Source organism: Saccostrea echinata, unplaced genomic scaffold (assembly GCF_033153115.1).
Source record: "Saccostrea echinata isolate AGI-Se365-2 ecotype Australia unplaced genomic scaffold, CSIRO_AGI_Sech_v1 ptg000016l, whole genome shotgun sequence".
NCBI lineage: Eukaryota > Metazoa > Mollusca > Bivalvia > Ostreida > Ostreidae > Saccostrea > Saccostrea echinata.
In genome coordinates, this window is record NW_026889765.1 from 25784815 (window position 1) to 25803571 (window position 18757).

At 34.9% G+C, this 18757-nt stretch overlaps 1 protein-coding gene across 1 annotated transcript in view; it reads left to right on the plus strand.

The window, feature by feature from the left end:
* Positions 1 to 18757, plus strand: part of LOC133188597 (uncharacterized) — a 64459-nt gene that overhangs the window by 9795 nt on the left and 35907 nt on the right. Inside the window, exon 2 of the mRNA XM_061324086.1 lies at positions 7909 to 8055. Within this exon, the coding sequence (XP_061180070.1) occupies positions 7909 to 8055 (147 nt within the window). The remainder of the gene's footprint in view (positions 1 to 7908; positions 8056 to 18757) is intronic.

An 18757-nucleotide genomic window follows, 5' to 3' on the forward strand; every position in this document is an offset into this window, starting at 1 on the left:
CGAGATATCACACAGAAACAAAAGTTTAAATAAAGCAGACGAAAGTGACAAATAATGCAGAAACAGTTAATGATGATTTTATGACCTTGACCTTTGACCTTTTGATTTGAAAAAGAATAGGGGTCTTCTTTAGGCCATTGGGAGTCGTGGTATAAAATTTCATTGCAAAAACTTGAAGGCTTCTCGAGATATTGCGTAGAAAAGAAAGTGTCAACACGGACATAATTTTTAAATTTATGACCCTTGACCTTTGACCTTTTGACCTCAAAATCAATAGGGATCTTTCTTAGGCCATGGAGAGTTATTATGTAAATTTTCATTGCAAAAGCTCAAAGGTTTCTCAAGATATCGCGTGGAAACAAAAGCGTTACGCACAGACAGAACTACAGACGAACAGACAGATGGACGGACAGACAGACTGAAATTAATATCCCCAACTTTCAGCGGGGGACAAACAAAAAAAAAACACATTGAATGTTCAATTTAATTAAAGAATTGTGGTAAAAATGCATTCAACAGGAAACAATCCAATCTACAACATGGACGATTATTGAATCAGCCCATAATGTTCATGCATGTGTAACATCAGTGCGTTTGCTTAAATATACAAATCTTTTTAAATTTTGATTCGAAAATGAAATGAAAATACCACTGATGAAATAATAATGATGTGAAATGAAATAAATAAAATATATATGCATTAAATCTTTTTCCATATCACGGATGTCAACTTTATACCGTTAGGGTTCGAAGTATATAGATCACATTTCTTATCCTGTTACAGTCCCTGAAACGTTCTACTTTCCCACTTGAACGGTGAGCGAATGCTGAACGAACGGTGAGTGAACGATGTGCGAATGCTGAACGCAACTTGGTGAACGATGTGTGAACGCTGAACGGTGAGCGAACGCAGAACGCGAACGGAGCGCAAACGCGAACGCAAAGTGAACGGTGAACGCAAGATGAACGATATATTCGGAATGCCTCTGATCTTTTCCTTGCATTGAAACTATTTTATTGTGTTATAATGTCAGGTGCCAAAAAAAATAATAATAATAAATAAGTAAACAAATTAATGAATGAATAAATAAATAAGTCAATAAAATAAATTCTCCAAAATTGTCCTAAGAAAGACGATGCATGCACATTAAGTTTTTAATCACACGATTTTTATCGCATTAAAACATTGCAATTGTTGCCGAACGCTGAAGTATAAAAGATATTGTTTTAGTTGGAAAATAAAAATGTTTATTCTTATTTGATAACAAATCAGAGAAAATTTATGATTTATAGAATGAATTAAAGCGGTTGTAACTTATATTCATATATATATCTCCGTGTCAAGGCGATTTCGTGTAAAGTAATGAAAAAAAAAAATTAATTACACTTATACGCTCGTATTTTAAATTTTTAATACAATAACATATTATGTGTCATTTCTATTTTTCATTATGATTTATTGAGCAGACGTCTACATGTATCTCTAGATGGCCGTGATTATACATGTACTCGGACAAGATGATACAAAGATACATATTCATATTATTTGTTATAAATTCAATTTTCAGAACATGATATTTAAGTAATATGGTGTTATAGTTTTTATTAAACAGACAAATGAGAGAGAGAGAGAGAGAAAGAGAGAGAGAGAGAGAGTACTATTCAGTTTTAGCCCTCCCCCCCCCCTCCTTTCAGGCTTCACCAAATGTTTGTACCTATATCAAACAAAAACTTTGAATTTTTTTTCTAAATATATCAGACAGTGAAAGTAACTTTTTTTTTTTATCAGCAAATCATATCCATTTGTTTGACAGTCATACTCGTTTTTATTTTCCTGCTTCAAGTTCACACGAAGTCCACGTGCTTGTCCTGTCAATCAAAATCATTCGACACTGTGCAGGTGTGAAAGTTTCGTCACATCGAAGACGAAGTGCGAGTATTTCCAACAAGATATAACATTTATTTTTATCATTTCTAGATTTGATTCCAACATTTGAATAATAAATTAGTAAAATACATTGGGCACTTGAATGTGAAACATACTCTCTGTCAATTTCAAATACCACCGCCGACACGTGTACATTTTGATCTACTATTGTTTTGTGACTTTTTTAGTTTGAGACTGAAATTTTTGTTCTAAAGAAGACCGTAGCTTTTTCTTTAAAATGTTAATTAAAATATTCTGGAAATACGGTACTGACTAAGTCACCGATTTAGGGGGAAAGGGGGGGGGGTATTAATCATATCGAATGGCAAACATATAAAGTTACGGTGAAGAAGGATTTTTTTTTCTCTATAACTATAGACTTCACATATTACAGTAGAGAAATTTTGTAGTGCATTACATTTTAAATACCGGTAAATATTTCCTTTAACCACACTATCATTTTAATTCGTTCTAAAGATAATAAATTAACCGGATATCTGCAGTACTATGTATAACTCTCAGAACTAGTTCTATTATATTTTCTGTTGTAATTGAAAAAAAAAAACGTAATAGAAATAAATATTTTCGTAATTTTGGTGCGTAATTATTTGACTTGAATAATTATATCTCCATAAACGATTTTAACAAAACAACAAAATGTTGCAGTGCTTGAAGTATTTGCACATTGCCCTTAATTAAATTTAATATTTCAGCATCGTTCTACATAGGTACAGAATGTGCTTGTAACAACATTTATTTTCCAGAGTAATTTAATAAATAACCTAACAGCTAAGTTAGAATAATAAAAATATATATCGTAGATATTTTTCTTCATGAAATAATGATTCTTCAAACACGATATGTTAGTTAATAAATTAAAAAAAACCTGTAACTCCTTAACTACAAATAGATAAGTCCTTTCACTTCGGAGTTCCGAATGACAATGAAAACTGAACGATAGGTGAACGCTGAACGCAAGATGAACGCAAAGTAAATGGAACGAAGAGCGAACGCTGAACGCTTTGTGAACGGTGAACGCGAGCGCACGGTGAACGCTGAACGCAAAACTGTGAACGGAGAGCGAACGGTGAACGCACGGTGGACGAACGGTGAACGCACGCTGAATGAATGGTGAGCGAACGGAAAAATGGGATCAAAGTAGAACGTTTCAGGGACTGTATGACAAAAAAGCAAGTTACACGCGGAATGCTGGATGGAAAACTTTTTTTTTAGTAAAATGAGAAGATTTCAATAAAGAGAAAGGACAATTTCATAAATATCTTAACACTTTTGAATAACTTCTTAGATTTTCAAATAAATATTGAGGGGTGGCTGAAATAAATGTGCTACAGTCTATCGAAGTCATGTACAAAATACACTGTGCAGTAAAATCTAGGACGCTGAGTCTCATCTCTGAATCTTGACACCTCGGATATCTCGACATTTTCCGATAGTCCCGTCGATGTCGAGATAACAAAGTTTACCTGTATATCATAAAAATTTAAGAAAAATAGAGAAAAATCGGATAAACCATTATCCATTTAAGTTGAATTATTTATGTCAACTTGGTAAAATCATCTTGTAGACCATAAAAAAATAATCTTTTTAAATAGACGAAGGTCTTGCATGATTATGGCAACCATATTTTTTTAATGTCCAGGGAAAAGATAATGACCTTGACCTGACCTTGCCTGTAATTCTAACTGATACAATCACTTTATGATATTGTCTTTTTGATTCTATGAGAATTTCATCAATTTTTAAGTACAAGAAATATGGGAAGAATTCTAAATTAAAAAAATAATTAATGCAATAATTAAAGTCCACTTGCAAGAGGCATCTTTCCTAATTACCCAAACGCAAAACATGATAGGTTGAGGAAACTATTTTCTGTGACTTCCAAATAAATTTACATGTTAAATGAGGCACCAACATGACTAACAAAACCACCAATCAGCTGCACAAGTTGAATTGTGTAATGGGTTACTATAAAAATATTACATTTTGAAAAGGTGTCAGTTTTCCAAATTACTTTATGAAAGACTAGATGCATTTTTCCAAGCATTTTACACACTGAATACAATATACACATGTACATTATTATCTTCTTAAGTGCCATGATCATATTTACAAACGATTTCTTGTCTCTAGATAATCAATATCCAATACTTGATATCGTGATTACTTAACTTAATTAGTGGAACTCTTTCGTGGTGGAAGTAGGAAAATGTTGGCAAGTATGCTTTTGAATACAGTGCAAGATCAATTTGGTGACATATCTTTCCAAACATTTGCTGAACCAGGCTAATAAATTTTTTAAAGGAGCTATTAAATCTTCTTGTGTCACATATTTAGCTCACTGCAACGAAGTTGGGGGGAGCTCGAGCTTATGTGATACCCTCGGCTTCGGCGTTCCAGGTTAAGGTTTTTGGAGCAGTTTTCTTTTTAAGTACTTCTATGCCCTACATTGATCAGATATGCATGCAAGATACTTCTTATGTGTTTTATTGTACCAGTCAAAGTTTCAGATGCTGCAATTTCAGCTAAGGAATGACCAGGTTAATGTTTTTGGAGCAGGTTAACTTTTTTGGTGCATTTTTTGATGTAGGTCTCATTTCACAGGAACTGTAAGCCCTATGTTGACCAAACTGGCATGGGTGATACATCTAAGGATGCATACTACCTGGTCTTTCTTCAGATGCTGGATCTGACCTACCTTTTCCGGATGAGTGAACAGGTTAAAGTTTTGGGTGCAGATCTGATTTCCAAGTAACTATAAGCCCTATGTTGATCAAACTTGCATGGGTGATACATCTAAGGATGCATACTACAAAGGTTGCTTCAGATGCTTAATCTGACCTACATTTTCCATATAAGTGAACAGGTTAAAGTTTTGGGTGCAGATCTGATTTCAACAGGCTAAAATGAAGATCTACAAGCTAAAATTAAAAGAATGATTAAATGTCTTTTTCATGCTTATTTAAATCAATAACAATACAGTGCCTTCTACATCATGTGTAGTGAGTCAGTACAGAATTAAAGATCATCAAGATTTTTACATTTAAAAAAGGTAATCTGGCCTAAAAAAAAATATATATATTTGTTTCCTGTAACATTCCAAAAAAAAAAAGAATTAACATGAACAAAGGTCAGTAGGTTGGGATTAATCAGTGTTCAACACTAACAGTAGCCCGCTGGCCCAGGACAACTGAAAATTAAGGTCGGGCTACTAAACATGTCTTTAAGCTTGCCCTGCAGGGCTACTGTAATTTTTTACTAAACACTCACTCACAAGAATTGAAAAAATTAATTAAAAAAATTACACAAGTTCCAATTTTGTTAGAGTCATTTAGGGTATTCCAAATCAGCCAGCGTTTCTTGATAATTTACCTGTACCTCGCACAACACATCCACATGTGAGACAATCAACCTCTTATTAATAGCATAGTATATTATCAGGTAAAAAAATTAAGAAGAGCTTAACTTTAATATATTAACTTGCCATGCTTATCGAAGAAATATTCGTATTGAAAATGTCACATGGTTTTGCTCAGGCCAAAAAATAAAATTAGCTGATAATTGATTTTCATATGTTTTATCATCATAATTATTATTTTTTGTACATGTTGTAAGTCAAAATGTAAAAGGTGATTCGTAATACCCTAAATGACTGTAAATGTAGAATTTTTCAAATAGAAAAATATTCTTAGGTACAGTCATAGAGTGACATATCATTTTACCCAATTTACAGTGGTTAGAGCGTCTGCTCTAGAGTTGTGAAGTAAGGAGTTGATCCTTACGTCGTGGGTTCGAATCCCACTGTGGGACGTGGAGACCGGTCCTTCGGATGAGACCATATAAACCGAGGTCCCGTGTCGCTGTAGGTGCTGGCACGATAAAGATCCCTCACTGCTCAATGGCCGTAAGTGCCGAGCATAGGACAAAATTTGCAGCTCTCCACCGGCAAGTGGTGGCGTCTCCATATGAGTGAAAAATTCTCGAGAGGGACGTTAATCAACATACAAATTTATACAAATACAACCAGAATGCAGGATTTGGTATCTCTATTTCAAAATTTTCTGGGGAAGGTCCCCCATACCCCCACCAGCAGGAGGGGGAACCCCCTCCCAAACCTAACCCCCTCGTCGCTTTGTGACTCGCCCAGCAGCGTTTGGCTGTGGGACAACTAATACCTGAACAGGGCTAGTTAAAATAAGAAATTGCTAGCCCTGCTAGCAACTAATTTGGTTTTAAAGTAAGTGTCGATCCATGTAATTTTTTGCTAATGAATAATGGAGTCAAACATCCCGGACTTAATTAACCAGGTGTGATATTTACCGTGGGCACCTAACATGGCTGTCTTGATGCAGAAAATGAACCTCGAAAAGTTATGGGAGAATTATTTGATGTTATAATAATGAATACTCTTTTTATTTAAGGTAAATTTTGACTAGATTGACACATTTTATATCTCAAATAAAACTACAATGAAATATTTTTGTATAAATTGAATCAGCTGATTGAGATTTCGCATTGATGAAGGTGACAGAATCAACCGAGGTTTACTGAATGCATTGTGACTCTGTTAAAGTTTCAAATAGCAAGACAAATTACTGGAAAAATACGGATACGAGACAATCGGGGTCAAAAATCACCACTCGCTAAAAATGTCGAGTGTGTACTATTTTTACTCGCTTTTTAAAAAATCAACTTGCATTTTGCGAGTATTTCCTGCTAATTATGAACCCTGATCTGATTTCCGAGTAACTATAAGCCCTATGTTGACCAAACTTGCATGGGTGATACATCTAAGGATGCATACTACCAGTCTTGCTTCAGATGCTGGATCTGACCTACATTTTCCGTATGAGTGAACATGTTAGAGTTTTGGGTGCAGATCTGATTTCCGAGTAACTATAAGCCCTTTGTTGACCAAACTTGCATGGGTGATACATCTAGGGATGCATACTACCAGTCTTGCTTCAGATGCTGGATCTGACCTACATTTTCCGTATGAGTGAACAGGTTAAAGTTTTGGGTGCAGATCTGATTTTGGAGTAAGTATAAGCTCTATGTTGACTTGACCAAACTTGCATGGGTGATACATCTAAGGATGCATACTACCAAGCTTGCCTCAGATGCTGGATCTGACCTACATTTTCCATATGAGTGAACAGGTTAAAGTTTTGGGTGCAGATCTGATTTCTGAGTAAATATAAGCCTTAATATGTGGACCAAACTTGCATGGGTGATACATCCAAGGATGCATACTACCAGTCTTGCTTCAGATGCTGGATCTGATTCATATGAATACAGAGATAGGTCTGCTAATAACGGAGCACAATCGGTACCCATGGGAATTCCAATTGATTGTTGGAAGACCTGGTCTCCAAAAACAACATAGATATTGTCTTTTTAATGTCAACTTCAGAGTACTTGTGTGTACAATCAGAATGTTCTTTTACCAAAATAATTTTTCAAATGAACAAGTTTTATACATTGAAATATGTAGAAAAAAAAATCTTCTCAAGAACCACCTGGCCAGAAAAGCTGATACTTTTGTGGAAACTCTGGGTGTAGTGTAGATTCTAAATTGTTTAAATCTTGACTCCAGGGGTAGGTGGGACCACAGTGGGGAATCCAAGTTTTACATTGAAATATGTAGGAAAAATCTTCTTCTCAAGAACCACTTGATGAGAAAAGCTGAAACTTACTTAGAAGCATCCAGGGGTAGTGTTGAGTCAAAATTATTCAAACCATCACTACTGGGCTTAAGACGGGGCCATAATAGTGTAACAAGGGGGGAAATCAGGTGAAGAAGAGCAGGGCGAAAGCTACTCAGGTGAGTGTTGTGGCCCATTGGCCTCTTGTTGTCCCCCTGTCTGCAAGGGAGGGGACATTAGTAAGTAGGACATTTGAAAATGAACTGACGTGCGAGTCAAGTTAGTGCTGATTGTGAAATGTTGCATTTTCTATTGTAGATTATTTTTTGGATGGAAGATCAATCTCTTTGAGTTTTGGAGACACTTTTCCATGCTTCTTGCAAGACTGGGTCAAGCAACACCAAGAGAGGGAAGATTTACACATCTTTTCATGGCTTTTTCACAAATATTTTTCCTTTCGCCAGAGTAAGAATATAATTTATTTGTGCAAAATGAAATAATAGTGCATACGTGGTAATAGAAATTTAAAGATATAAGAAAGAGTTTCTATTAACTTTTCACATTTCAACTTCTTCTTTAGAACCACCAGGCCAATTTCAGCCAAACTAATGTCACAAAGCATTCTTAAGTAAAGGGGATTCAACTTTGTTTAAATGAAAGACCACATACTCTTTGAAAGGGATATTATGAAGAAATAGGTGGTTTCTTTTAAAATCTAAAGAACCACTGGACCAAAATAAGTTGAAACAATAATGAAACCTTCTTTAGACTTTACATATATAGTGATGATTCATATTTGTTCAAATTATCAAATTATGACCCCCCCCCCCCCTCACCCCCCACCCCCACCCCCCTGAGGGGGGGTACAATGGGGGACAAAGTTTTACATAGGAATGTATAGAAAAAATCACAAATCTTCTTTTCAAGAACTGCAGTACCACATCGTTTAAATATCTCCTCTTCGAAAACAGGAAAGCCATGATTAATCATATTAATATCAAAGTATCCTCAGGAAGTGTAGATTCATGTTTGTTCAAATCATGACCCCTGAGGTTAGGGTAGGACCACAAATGGGGAGTACAATTTACAAAGGAATACATATAGAAAAAAATTAAAAATGTTCTTCTCATGAACAGCAAAGCCATAATTATTAGCACAGGCACTTGTTTTGATTACGGGGTACCCCTACTTAATTTTACCAAAAGGTACTTAACTCAGTTTCAGGCAGCCCTGCTTCAAGCTCATATTTTTAGGTCACCTGAGTCACTCAGGTGACCTATTGCTATCTCTTTTTGTCCGGCGTCGTTCGTCGGTCGTAAATTTTGAACATTTTCAGCTTCTTCTCTGGAACCAGCAAACCAATTTCAACCAATTTTGGCATATAGCATCTATGGGTGAAGGGGAACAAAAATTATGAAATTCATGGCCCCTGCCCCCCTGGGGCCTGAGGGGTGGGGCCAAAACCATCAAAATTAATGCAATCTTTAAAAATCTTCTTCTTTACTCCTGGACATCAAGCAGTCAAACTGTTGGCATGATTGTAATAAGCATTGAGCCCTCTACCAAAATTGTGAAATTCATAGCCCCAGGGTCAGGGGTTCTGGTGCTAGGGCGGGGCTATATAGATCATATAGTGAAAGTGCATTATTTCTTTGAAAATCTTCTTCTCTACTCCTGGGTATTATTGAAACAAATTGAATACATAGTTATGATAAGCAAGAGTGACTCTACCAAAATTGTGAAATTCATAGCCCCAGGGTCAGGGGTTCTGGTGCTAGGGCGGGGCTATATAGATCATATAGTAAAAGTGCATTATTTCTTAAAAAGTCTTCTCTTTTCCTGGGTATTATTGAAACAAATTGAATACATAGTTATGATAAGCAAGAGTGACTCTACCAAAATTGTGAAATTCATAGCCCCAGGGTCAGGGGTTCTGGTGCTAGGGCGGGACTATATAGATCATATATAATAGTGAAAGTGCATTTTTTCTTTGAAAATCTTCTTCTCTACTCCTGGGTATTATTGAAACAAATTGAATACATAGTTATGATAAGCAAGAGTGACTCTACCAAAATTGTGAAATTGATGGCCCCAGGGTCAGGGGTTCTGGTGCTAGGGCGGGGCTATATAGATCATATAGTGAAAGTGTATTATTTCTTTGAAAATCTTCTTCTCTACTCCTGGGTATTATTTAAACAAATTAAATATATAGTTATGATAAGCAAGAGTGACTCTACCAAAATTGTGAAATTCATAGCCCCAGGGTCAGGGGTTCTGGTGCTAGGGCGGGGCTATATAGATCATATAGTGAAAGTGCATTATTTCTTTGAAAATCTTCTTTTCTACTCCTGGGTATTATTTAAACAAATTAAATACATAGTTATGATAAGAAAGAGTGACTCTACCCAAATTGTGAAATTCATAGCCCCAGGGTCAGGGGTTCTGGTGCTAGGGCGGGGCTATATAGATCATATAATGAAAGTGCATTATTTCTTTGAAAATCTTCTTTTCTACTCCTGGGTATTATTTAAACAAATACATGGTTATGATAAGCAAGGATGCCTCTTCCAAAATTGTGAATTTCATCACCCCTGGATCAGAGGTTCTGATATTAGGGTGGGGCTCTATTTATTATCTAGTGCTTTAAAAATCTTCTCTGCACCTGGGCATATCAGAGGCAAAAAGAGTAAAAGTTTTAATAAGGAAGGGTATTTTTACCAGATTTTTGAACATCAGAACCATTTGATCAAGTGTTCTGGTCCAGGCCAGGACTCTATTAATTTGTATTCTACTGAAAGGAGTTATTCCCCTTTGCCATTTACTGGTGATAATTAATCACTGTAAATAATGTACTTGAAAAGTTAATAGAATAAGAGAATTATGCAAGAATTTTTATTGTATAATACAAAAAGTTATTTCATAGTTTTAATGATCAGGTAGACTTGTAAGTAACAGATAAATAAAAATGAGACAAAAATAACTTGTCTTATTAAATGTTCATCAAAGACCAAGAGAGGCCAATGTAAGAGATTTCAACAAGGAATTAAAAGAGTACAGAAGCACTGATTATAAGTTTGTTTATATACTGTCTGGTGAGAGTGATAAATGGGGAACAGATTAGAACCTAATTTATGTACTGTTAATGAACACTAGACTAATTATTTTGTTGATCCTGATCACCCTATTTTTCTTGCTTTTGGGCAACAAAGCTTTACCTTTCAGTTCATTTTATACTCTATGGATCCTCTAAATTGTTGTATTATACTCAGGTGACTGTTAAGGCCCTTGGGCCTCTTGTGTTAATATATCAATCATTAACCTACTTTAAAATGACATCTTTCACTTCAAGAGACTTTTTTTGTCTTTTAAATTGTTTCAGAAGTCTCTGGTCGAGCCTCTTTATTGTAAACCACTCATTTATTCCTCAAAAATTACCTCAGTGTAAAGTAAGAAACGGATGAGATACATCTATTTCCGGTTGGGATTATACAGTACCTGCATCCTTATTCTTTACAATTCTATTGTATCCTATCATATCGTGCGTGTATCCTATCGTATAGTGTTTACCGTTTATCAGGTTTTGCGTTTTCTATCGTGTTTTCCATTTATCTTGTTTTGTGTTTATCGTGTAGATCGTTTATCAGGTTCTATCGTGTTTTGCGTTAATCGTGTATATTATTAGCTCACCTGAGCCGAAGGCTCAAGTGAGCTTTTCTGATCACATTTTGTCCGTCGTCTGTCTGTCTAGCTGTCCGCCCATCTGTAAACTTTTCACATTTTCGACTTCTTCTCAAGAACCACTTACCCAATTTAAACCAAACTTGGTACAAAGCATCCTTGGTAAAGAGGATCATGACCCCCGGGATAGGACGGGCAACAATACGGAATCCAAGTTTCACATTGAAATATATAGGGAAAATCTTTAAAAATCTTCTTCTCAAGAACCACTTGGCAAGAAAAGCTGAAACTTATGTGAAATCATCCTTAAGTAGTGAAGATTCTAACTTGCTCAAATCATGACCCCCAGAGGTAGGGCGGGGTCACAATAGGGAATCCAAATTTTTGAAATATGAAATACATATATATATATATATATATATATATATATATATATATATATATATATATATATATATATATATATATATATAACAGGGTATTATTTTAACTCGGAATAATTATTTCATTCGGAATATAAAGAATTGAAAAAATAAGCAACTAAGTTTCCTTACATGTACTTGTAGCTCAGAAGAAAAAAAATGTTGCCTTAATTCTCTGCATTTTGTGTCTAATACAGTATTGAGTAAAGATTTTGTTTATCTCTCTATAAATAATTTATTTAATTTATTTCTTGTAATTATTTTTTTCTTTTTATTTGTTTGTTTATTGTTGTGTTTGTTTATTTATTTGTGTAAACAAGGTTGCTGGTAATGGCAGGGGTTAGATGAAAATTTTATGGGGTTAGTTTGCGCATGCCTAAAGGGGTTAGTCGCCGCTCAGCGGCGACTAACCCCTTTGAGCATGCGCCAGTTGAGATTGGTAAAAATCCTGTAGTTAATCCATATACATTGTGTATTCGGTCTGTACTGTTAATCAGTCCACGCGATGTACAAATTAAATGGTAATTAACCCGATAGAAGTATTTGTACTGTCATGCTGCGCTTAAAAATCCCAAATATTCCGTTCTACAAGTATCCATGAATGAAGACTACACATGCCGATCTCCTAAAGAAATAACTCGCAGAGAACGAAAATACATACCAATGCATATTCATTACGATAACCGAAAACACTAACAAGTATTTTTACAGTCGTAACAACGATTAAATCCAACAAATAACCAGAGAAATGCGAAGATGTAAACACTGCCAATACACTGCAGACAACTGCTGTTCGACGTCACTTTTCGAAGTGCGACGTCACACGTACACTGTTTTCCCGAACTTTCTGTGTCAAAATGGCGAATAGGCATTGTACGTAATATAAGGTATTCTGCCATCGTAGTACAACGCTCAAACTTTATTCCTTTAGATTAAAGTTTTCCTTTACTTAGGTAATCAAATGTCAGAAGAGGAGACGAAAGTGGGGAGTATTAAGTACAGAAAACAGGTTACAAAAATTTGAAGATCCATGATCCGCCCACTTGTTTCACCTCAGCTAAGAGGTGCATATTTAGTGTGCACATATCGAGTTTCAAAGTCGATGTGACGTCACACTCACAGGCTTACATCTAACGGGGAACAGACTGTGCTGAACATTGCTTGTATTATTAGAAAGAAGATAAACACCATTTTGAAATTAATTTAAAGAAAAGAAAAATCGGCAATAATTACATTTTAACCTTAAGAGATGAGATCAGTTGATTTTGAAAGGGGAGGGGTTGGTGGCAGATTCTTGGAATAAATGTTAAAAATAAGGGAGATATAAATAATCTGACCGTTTTTTGCCTCATCCCAAACATACATGAAATAAAGTTTTGTTTGAGAGGTTTATTTTCTTTTCTTAACTTAAAATTGATTATCTGTCCCTGGACATGTTCGAAATGAATAACCCCCCCCCCCCCCCCCCCCCCCCCGCTCCGTCAGAATCAAATGGTCGTCTACTTAGTCGCAAATTATTTTTAAAAATCTCTCAATAATCAAAAAAAAAAAAAAAAAAAAAAAAAAAAAAAATCATATTGGACATTATTTACATAGTCTTTCCATTTCCAAGACTTATACCCCACCCCACCCCCCTTTTCAATCATTTTCAATTCAGTGATGGTTTTTATTACACGGAAGCAATAATATCATAAAGCACATATGAAATATTTTGATTTTATTATTTATTTATTAAAATCCGACCCGCCCTGAAGGAATTATCAAAAAAAAAAAAAGAGTGTAGTGACTACTGGCTATTGCCGCTAAGAAACAATTACCAATTCTTGCAGAACACTGGAAGGCTCGATTCAGTGTAATAAAAAAAAAAATATGGCAGGGGCCGTGCCACCCAACACCCAATAATTTTTACAGTATGTTTTATACTATAGAAAAATAGCTATTTGATGCTTGTGCCTCTATAGAAAAAAAAGGCGTCTGATGGTTTTTTAAAAAATATTTTGTGCTTGTCAAGGAATTTTGGTAGTCCCCCCCCCCCCCCCACACTGAAATTGCTTCCTACGGGCCTAATAATTAGGGATAGCCCAGATTAATTTATGGATGTACATACAAGTATTTTACTGTATATGTTTAGATTACGGTTAAGCAGAAAAAAAAACAGAGTCTTTGTTCTAAATGGACTTCAAAAAGCATAAGTAATTTATACATTGCAGGTGATTGAAAATTTTACCTACTACGGTTCAAATTTAATTTAGGCCTAGGTGAAATATTAGAGTTTTCGCAGACAGACAACTAAATGTAATAGAATGAAACACAGACAGAACAAAAAATATACTGTATATGGTATATATGCGATCGATTTTTGTAATCCTCTACCAAATTCTGTGTTTCGTGATCATTTTTAAAAATTTTTTTTTTTTTTTTTTTTTTTTTTTTTTTTTACATTTAATCACCATACATGCAAATTTTATATCCTGAAATTGTGTAAAATTTAATAACTCTCATTGAATTACATGTATAAAATATAAAATTTAAAAAAATTCGCTAATACTTATGGAAGACACCCCCCCCCCCCCCCCCCCCCTGTTCAATGTGTTGTATCTGTCAATCCATTGCTACGCTTGATTTTTTTGGTTTTAATTGGAGCAATTATAACATTTCTTGCAAACATTAGATGTCTTCAAGCCAATAATATATTATTTCATTGTCAAATCCAGTAGAAGATTTTGGTTGTTGTGCATTTAGCTTATAGAATAATTTTATAATTGAACGATTTATGAGATGTTCAACACATTTTTTTTAAAAACTTAGTGGCAGGTGGGCAATATTAATATATAGGCATATACCGGTACATGGGCTACAGTTCATTTTCAGCTTTAACCATACATTTCTTTTTCAGGCACGATAGATAATACAAGAAGGTATATCTTTAAACTGAAATTTTTTTCGGATCATACATGTTCTTTTCCGTTTTTAGCATGCTACGGAAAACGACAACGTGATCCAAAGTTCTATCATTTTATTACTAACCATTGAAATTGAAAATTTCTAACATAAAGATTTTATTTTTACTTCATCAACTGAAAATTTTCAGTAGTTCTTATGTATTGTTTGAATGGGAAGTTTAATGAACCACAAATTATGTTGAGTATTTATTATTTAGTACTAACGATCTTCAAGATTTCATAACATTTACGGGTTATCCTACTTAAGAAATATTAACGTGCAGAAAAAAATATAATAGTTTACAGTGTATGCTACACACATAGTGTTTTTCTCGGTTAAGCACAAAACTTTGAACAGTTTCAAGAAGAAGCCACCTTTTCCCGACTTGCGGAGATGGGGTGCGGGTGCCACTTTACCCTTTGGCCTTGGGATCTTCTGTATCGGCTTCTATAGATCGACATGTAGATGTTTACTTCTGGTACACATATCTCTTATTAATTTTTAACTTTATAATTGCGACTATTTAATTTCAAGAATTCTTAAAGAAGCTCTAAACACTGCATACTAAAGAGTTCTACTTGTTGGGTAGTTTTCACTCGGCACACCTCGGCTGATTCGTACCTCTGTGATGAAGGTGACGGAATCAGCCGAGGTTTGCCGAATGGGGTAGTTTTATGGAGTTAGAATGAGCTGCCCTTAGAAGTAAGATAGGTGTTACTTTGTGTGAAAGCCCCCCCCCCCCTTTCCCCTTGGGAAAAAATTCCTGGATCTGCCCTTGCAAGTTGCAACAGATTTTTAACATAAAATGCCTATACAAAGGATTAGTAAAATTTTGTTAATATCTGTATTTGATACTATTTTATACATGTAGATTAATCAAAATTTCGTAAATATGAAATCTCTCTCTGTATGTGCCGTTACTTTTACGTGAAAGTGGGTTATTTGATGGTTGTGTTCAAGATCGTAGCAGGTCTCCATTGCAGAACTGTTGTTTATTTCTATCACTGATAAGTCGATGGTAGAGAGTTGATTGTAAGCTTAACTTAGCAGCCAGGTGATAGATATTACATTTAACTGTATTTAACGGAAAGCTTGTCAAGCCGCTAGATGTTAGATTTTGGATAAAATACAATTAAAAAAAAACCTTTTGTATAATGTACAATGTAATCCGAAGTGGTAATAATTAAGGAGAGCATTTTTTGGATTTAATACACTGATTCTTCATTTGTGACTATAATCTTTTAAAAAATGCGGCACTATTGACCAAAATTTATACTGCATTTTGTAAAAGTGCGGACATCTGAATACATTATTTTTGTAGCTTGAAAAATATTTCATCTAAAACTCGATCACCAAAAATCATTTTTATTGATTAACAAGCTAGCCGTGAGTGTTCTTGTTGTTCATGATGAGTTCTTTGTGTATATATATATCAGGCACGTAGTATCGTTTTGAATGTGTGTTTTTTTTGGGGGGGGGGGTATGTTTGGAGGACAGACCCCCCCCCCCCCCCCCCCCCCGAATACTACATGCCTGTTTATAAATAGACACGAGGAAAATATTTTGTAGCTCTTTATCTTAATTCATTCCAAAAACTAATATTTTATCAAAATTAGAATACATGTATACTTGTATTTCAGGAATTTGCTTTTCTTTTAATTGTCATCTGTATGAAAAGATGAAGATAACGAACAGTATTCAATCTGGAAAGTCCAATGAAAAGATACAAATTTGGAGCAGAGCAAACACGGACCTCAAAATTTAGAGGTGGGATCAGGTGCCAGTGGAGGAGTGAGCATCCCCTGCCGACCTGTCACACCCGCCTTGTGCTCCTTGACATGATCGGGAAAAAAAAACCGGAAAAACCCATAGACAGTTCAGTGTATAAATAATGGCCTAACAATTAGTATGAAAAACATCAGTCAGCATTTGACTCAATCATAAGTTGTACGTGCTGACAAGATCATTGTATCAACCGTAAAACTTGCGAAAAGACTGTTGATATCCTTGTTTTATCAACTTGTTTGTCAATAGCTTGCCTCGTTTTAGAAATTGTTCATAGGTAGAGCATGCTCTTGTGTATTGAGAGATGCAGATGATAAGGGTATATTGCTACATAAGTAAGGAAGGTGACGATTGAAAAGTTGAAGATAAAGCTTTGTTGTTAGGTTACCATTAACGTCTTTTTCTAGTAAAATATCTAAATATGAAACAGATGTGTCAGACTCTGTGGTATCTTCACTGGGATATATCGAGTCAACATATTAATGAACGTAATGGTTGTTAATTGATAATATGTCGTCGATATATCGAAATGTTGAGTTGAAGGCCACAGCAAGTGTTTTCTTCTTCTCGTGCAGAAGTTTTTGAATAAATTCCAACCTTCCTGTGAAACAGTACAACAAATAAAGAAAAATTGTCTTCGCTTATATTACCTTCACAACCGTATACTTGTAGACCTCGGTGTTCAATCTAATTAAAATTAGACCTTTCATCTCGCTCTTCGTAAATTGATTTGTCGCTCTTTCACGAGCGACAAATCAATTTACGAAGAGCGAGATGAAAGGTCTAATTTTAATTAGATTGCTCGGTGTTAATCCTTGCAGAACACACGTATTGAATGAGGATTTTTCCTATCTATAGCAGACAGCAGCACACGATTGTATCCGATGCAGTTAACATATTAAGGACACCCATTTCTTATTCTCAAAACAATGTACTAAATGAATTATTGTGACAGCAATTTTTTTCCCGGATGAAGACTTCAACAACCTGTCAGGAAGAACATTTGACCCTGAAGAGTTGAAGAAACATATATATGTATGCAAAACCAAACGATCAATTGAAATATTTCTTCTCAATCTCTTAATTTAATAAAAACAAAAAAACAAAAAAAAACTAAACAAACAAACAAAAAAACAAAAACAAAACAAAAAAAAAATATGCAAGTCATGGATACGTATAGTCTCTGTGTATCTGCAAAAAGAAGTTAACTGGACTTTAAAATGCATTTCTTTCTGATAAATTATTTAATTATGTACAATTTAGATCATGTTTACAGAAATCTAAGGTGACGTGTATACATGTACTTCCGATCGATCTCAATACTAATACATGTAATTCCATCTACATTGTTCACTGAAAACCAAAATGACTGCATGATAAGACTGATTCAGAAGCTCTATAATGCTTATGCTAACTTAATAGAGAGACATGAAGGAAGTTTGAAACACGTGCATCTTTTTCAGTTTAACATTTACAGAATCACGCACATGTATTTTAATAAAAAGCTGGTAATGTCTCAATATGACTGTCTGTTCCACATGAGCGCATCCACTTCACTTTAATCTTCACTTGTTTTGTAAGAAAACAAAATCATTAAAACATTTCAATTCTATCATTTCTCAATCATTTTTCCTTCAGATTTCATACAGTACAATTCAACTTGAAACAATCCGGTATGACATGAATTTTTTGCATCCAAGGGAGTACTCTTTATTTTCAGTGATCCATCCGAGTGTAATCTGCAGATCAAACATGACTAGCTAGAGTCACTGTTTTTGCATTTCGGCAAACTTTAGAAAATGCCTAGTAATGATAGTTAGCCACTGTTTCCGTTGTTTCCACGTTTACTTTGAATTTTCTGCATTTTCAATGGCCAGAACATATACACTAGACAAAATTGCTAATGCACCACTTGTTATTCTTGTTTGTGAATTGAACATTTACTTAATCGGTATTTGTATATCTAATATACCATCTTTCCCAATACAGTGGAATTGACAAATGTCTCAGTGTCATGACAAAAAACTTTTGTGACCTTCTTGCCCGAAAACCATTTTCCCGACATGCACTGCGTATCGTTTCTTTCAAATATATGAAGTTGGTAATTACAAATTGTGGTCCGTGAGGTCGCAACAAAAGCAGTCTCCGAGTGAAAAATTAAAATAATATAAAGCGATTGACTATCATATTGCCTGGTATTCATCCAGTGCCTTGGTGTCCATACACAGTCTACCTAACTTTCGGTTGCCCCAGTTTTGAAAGAATCTTGAAATTGTCCTGTGGTGCTTATTAAATGCCATGGCTATCTGAAGTAAACAATTTTTATATTTGTTAATCTA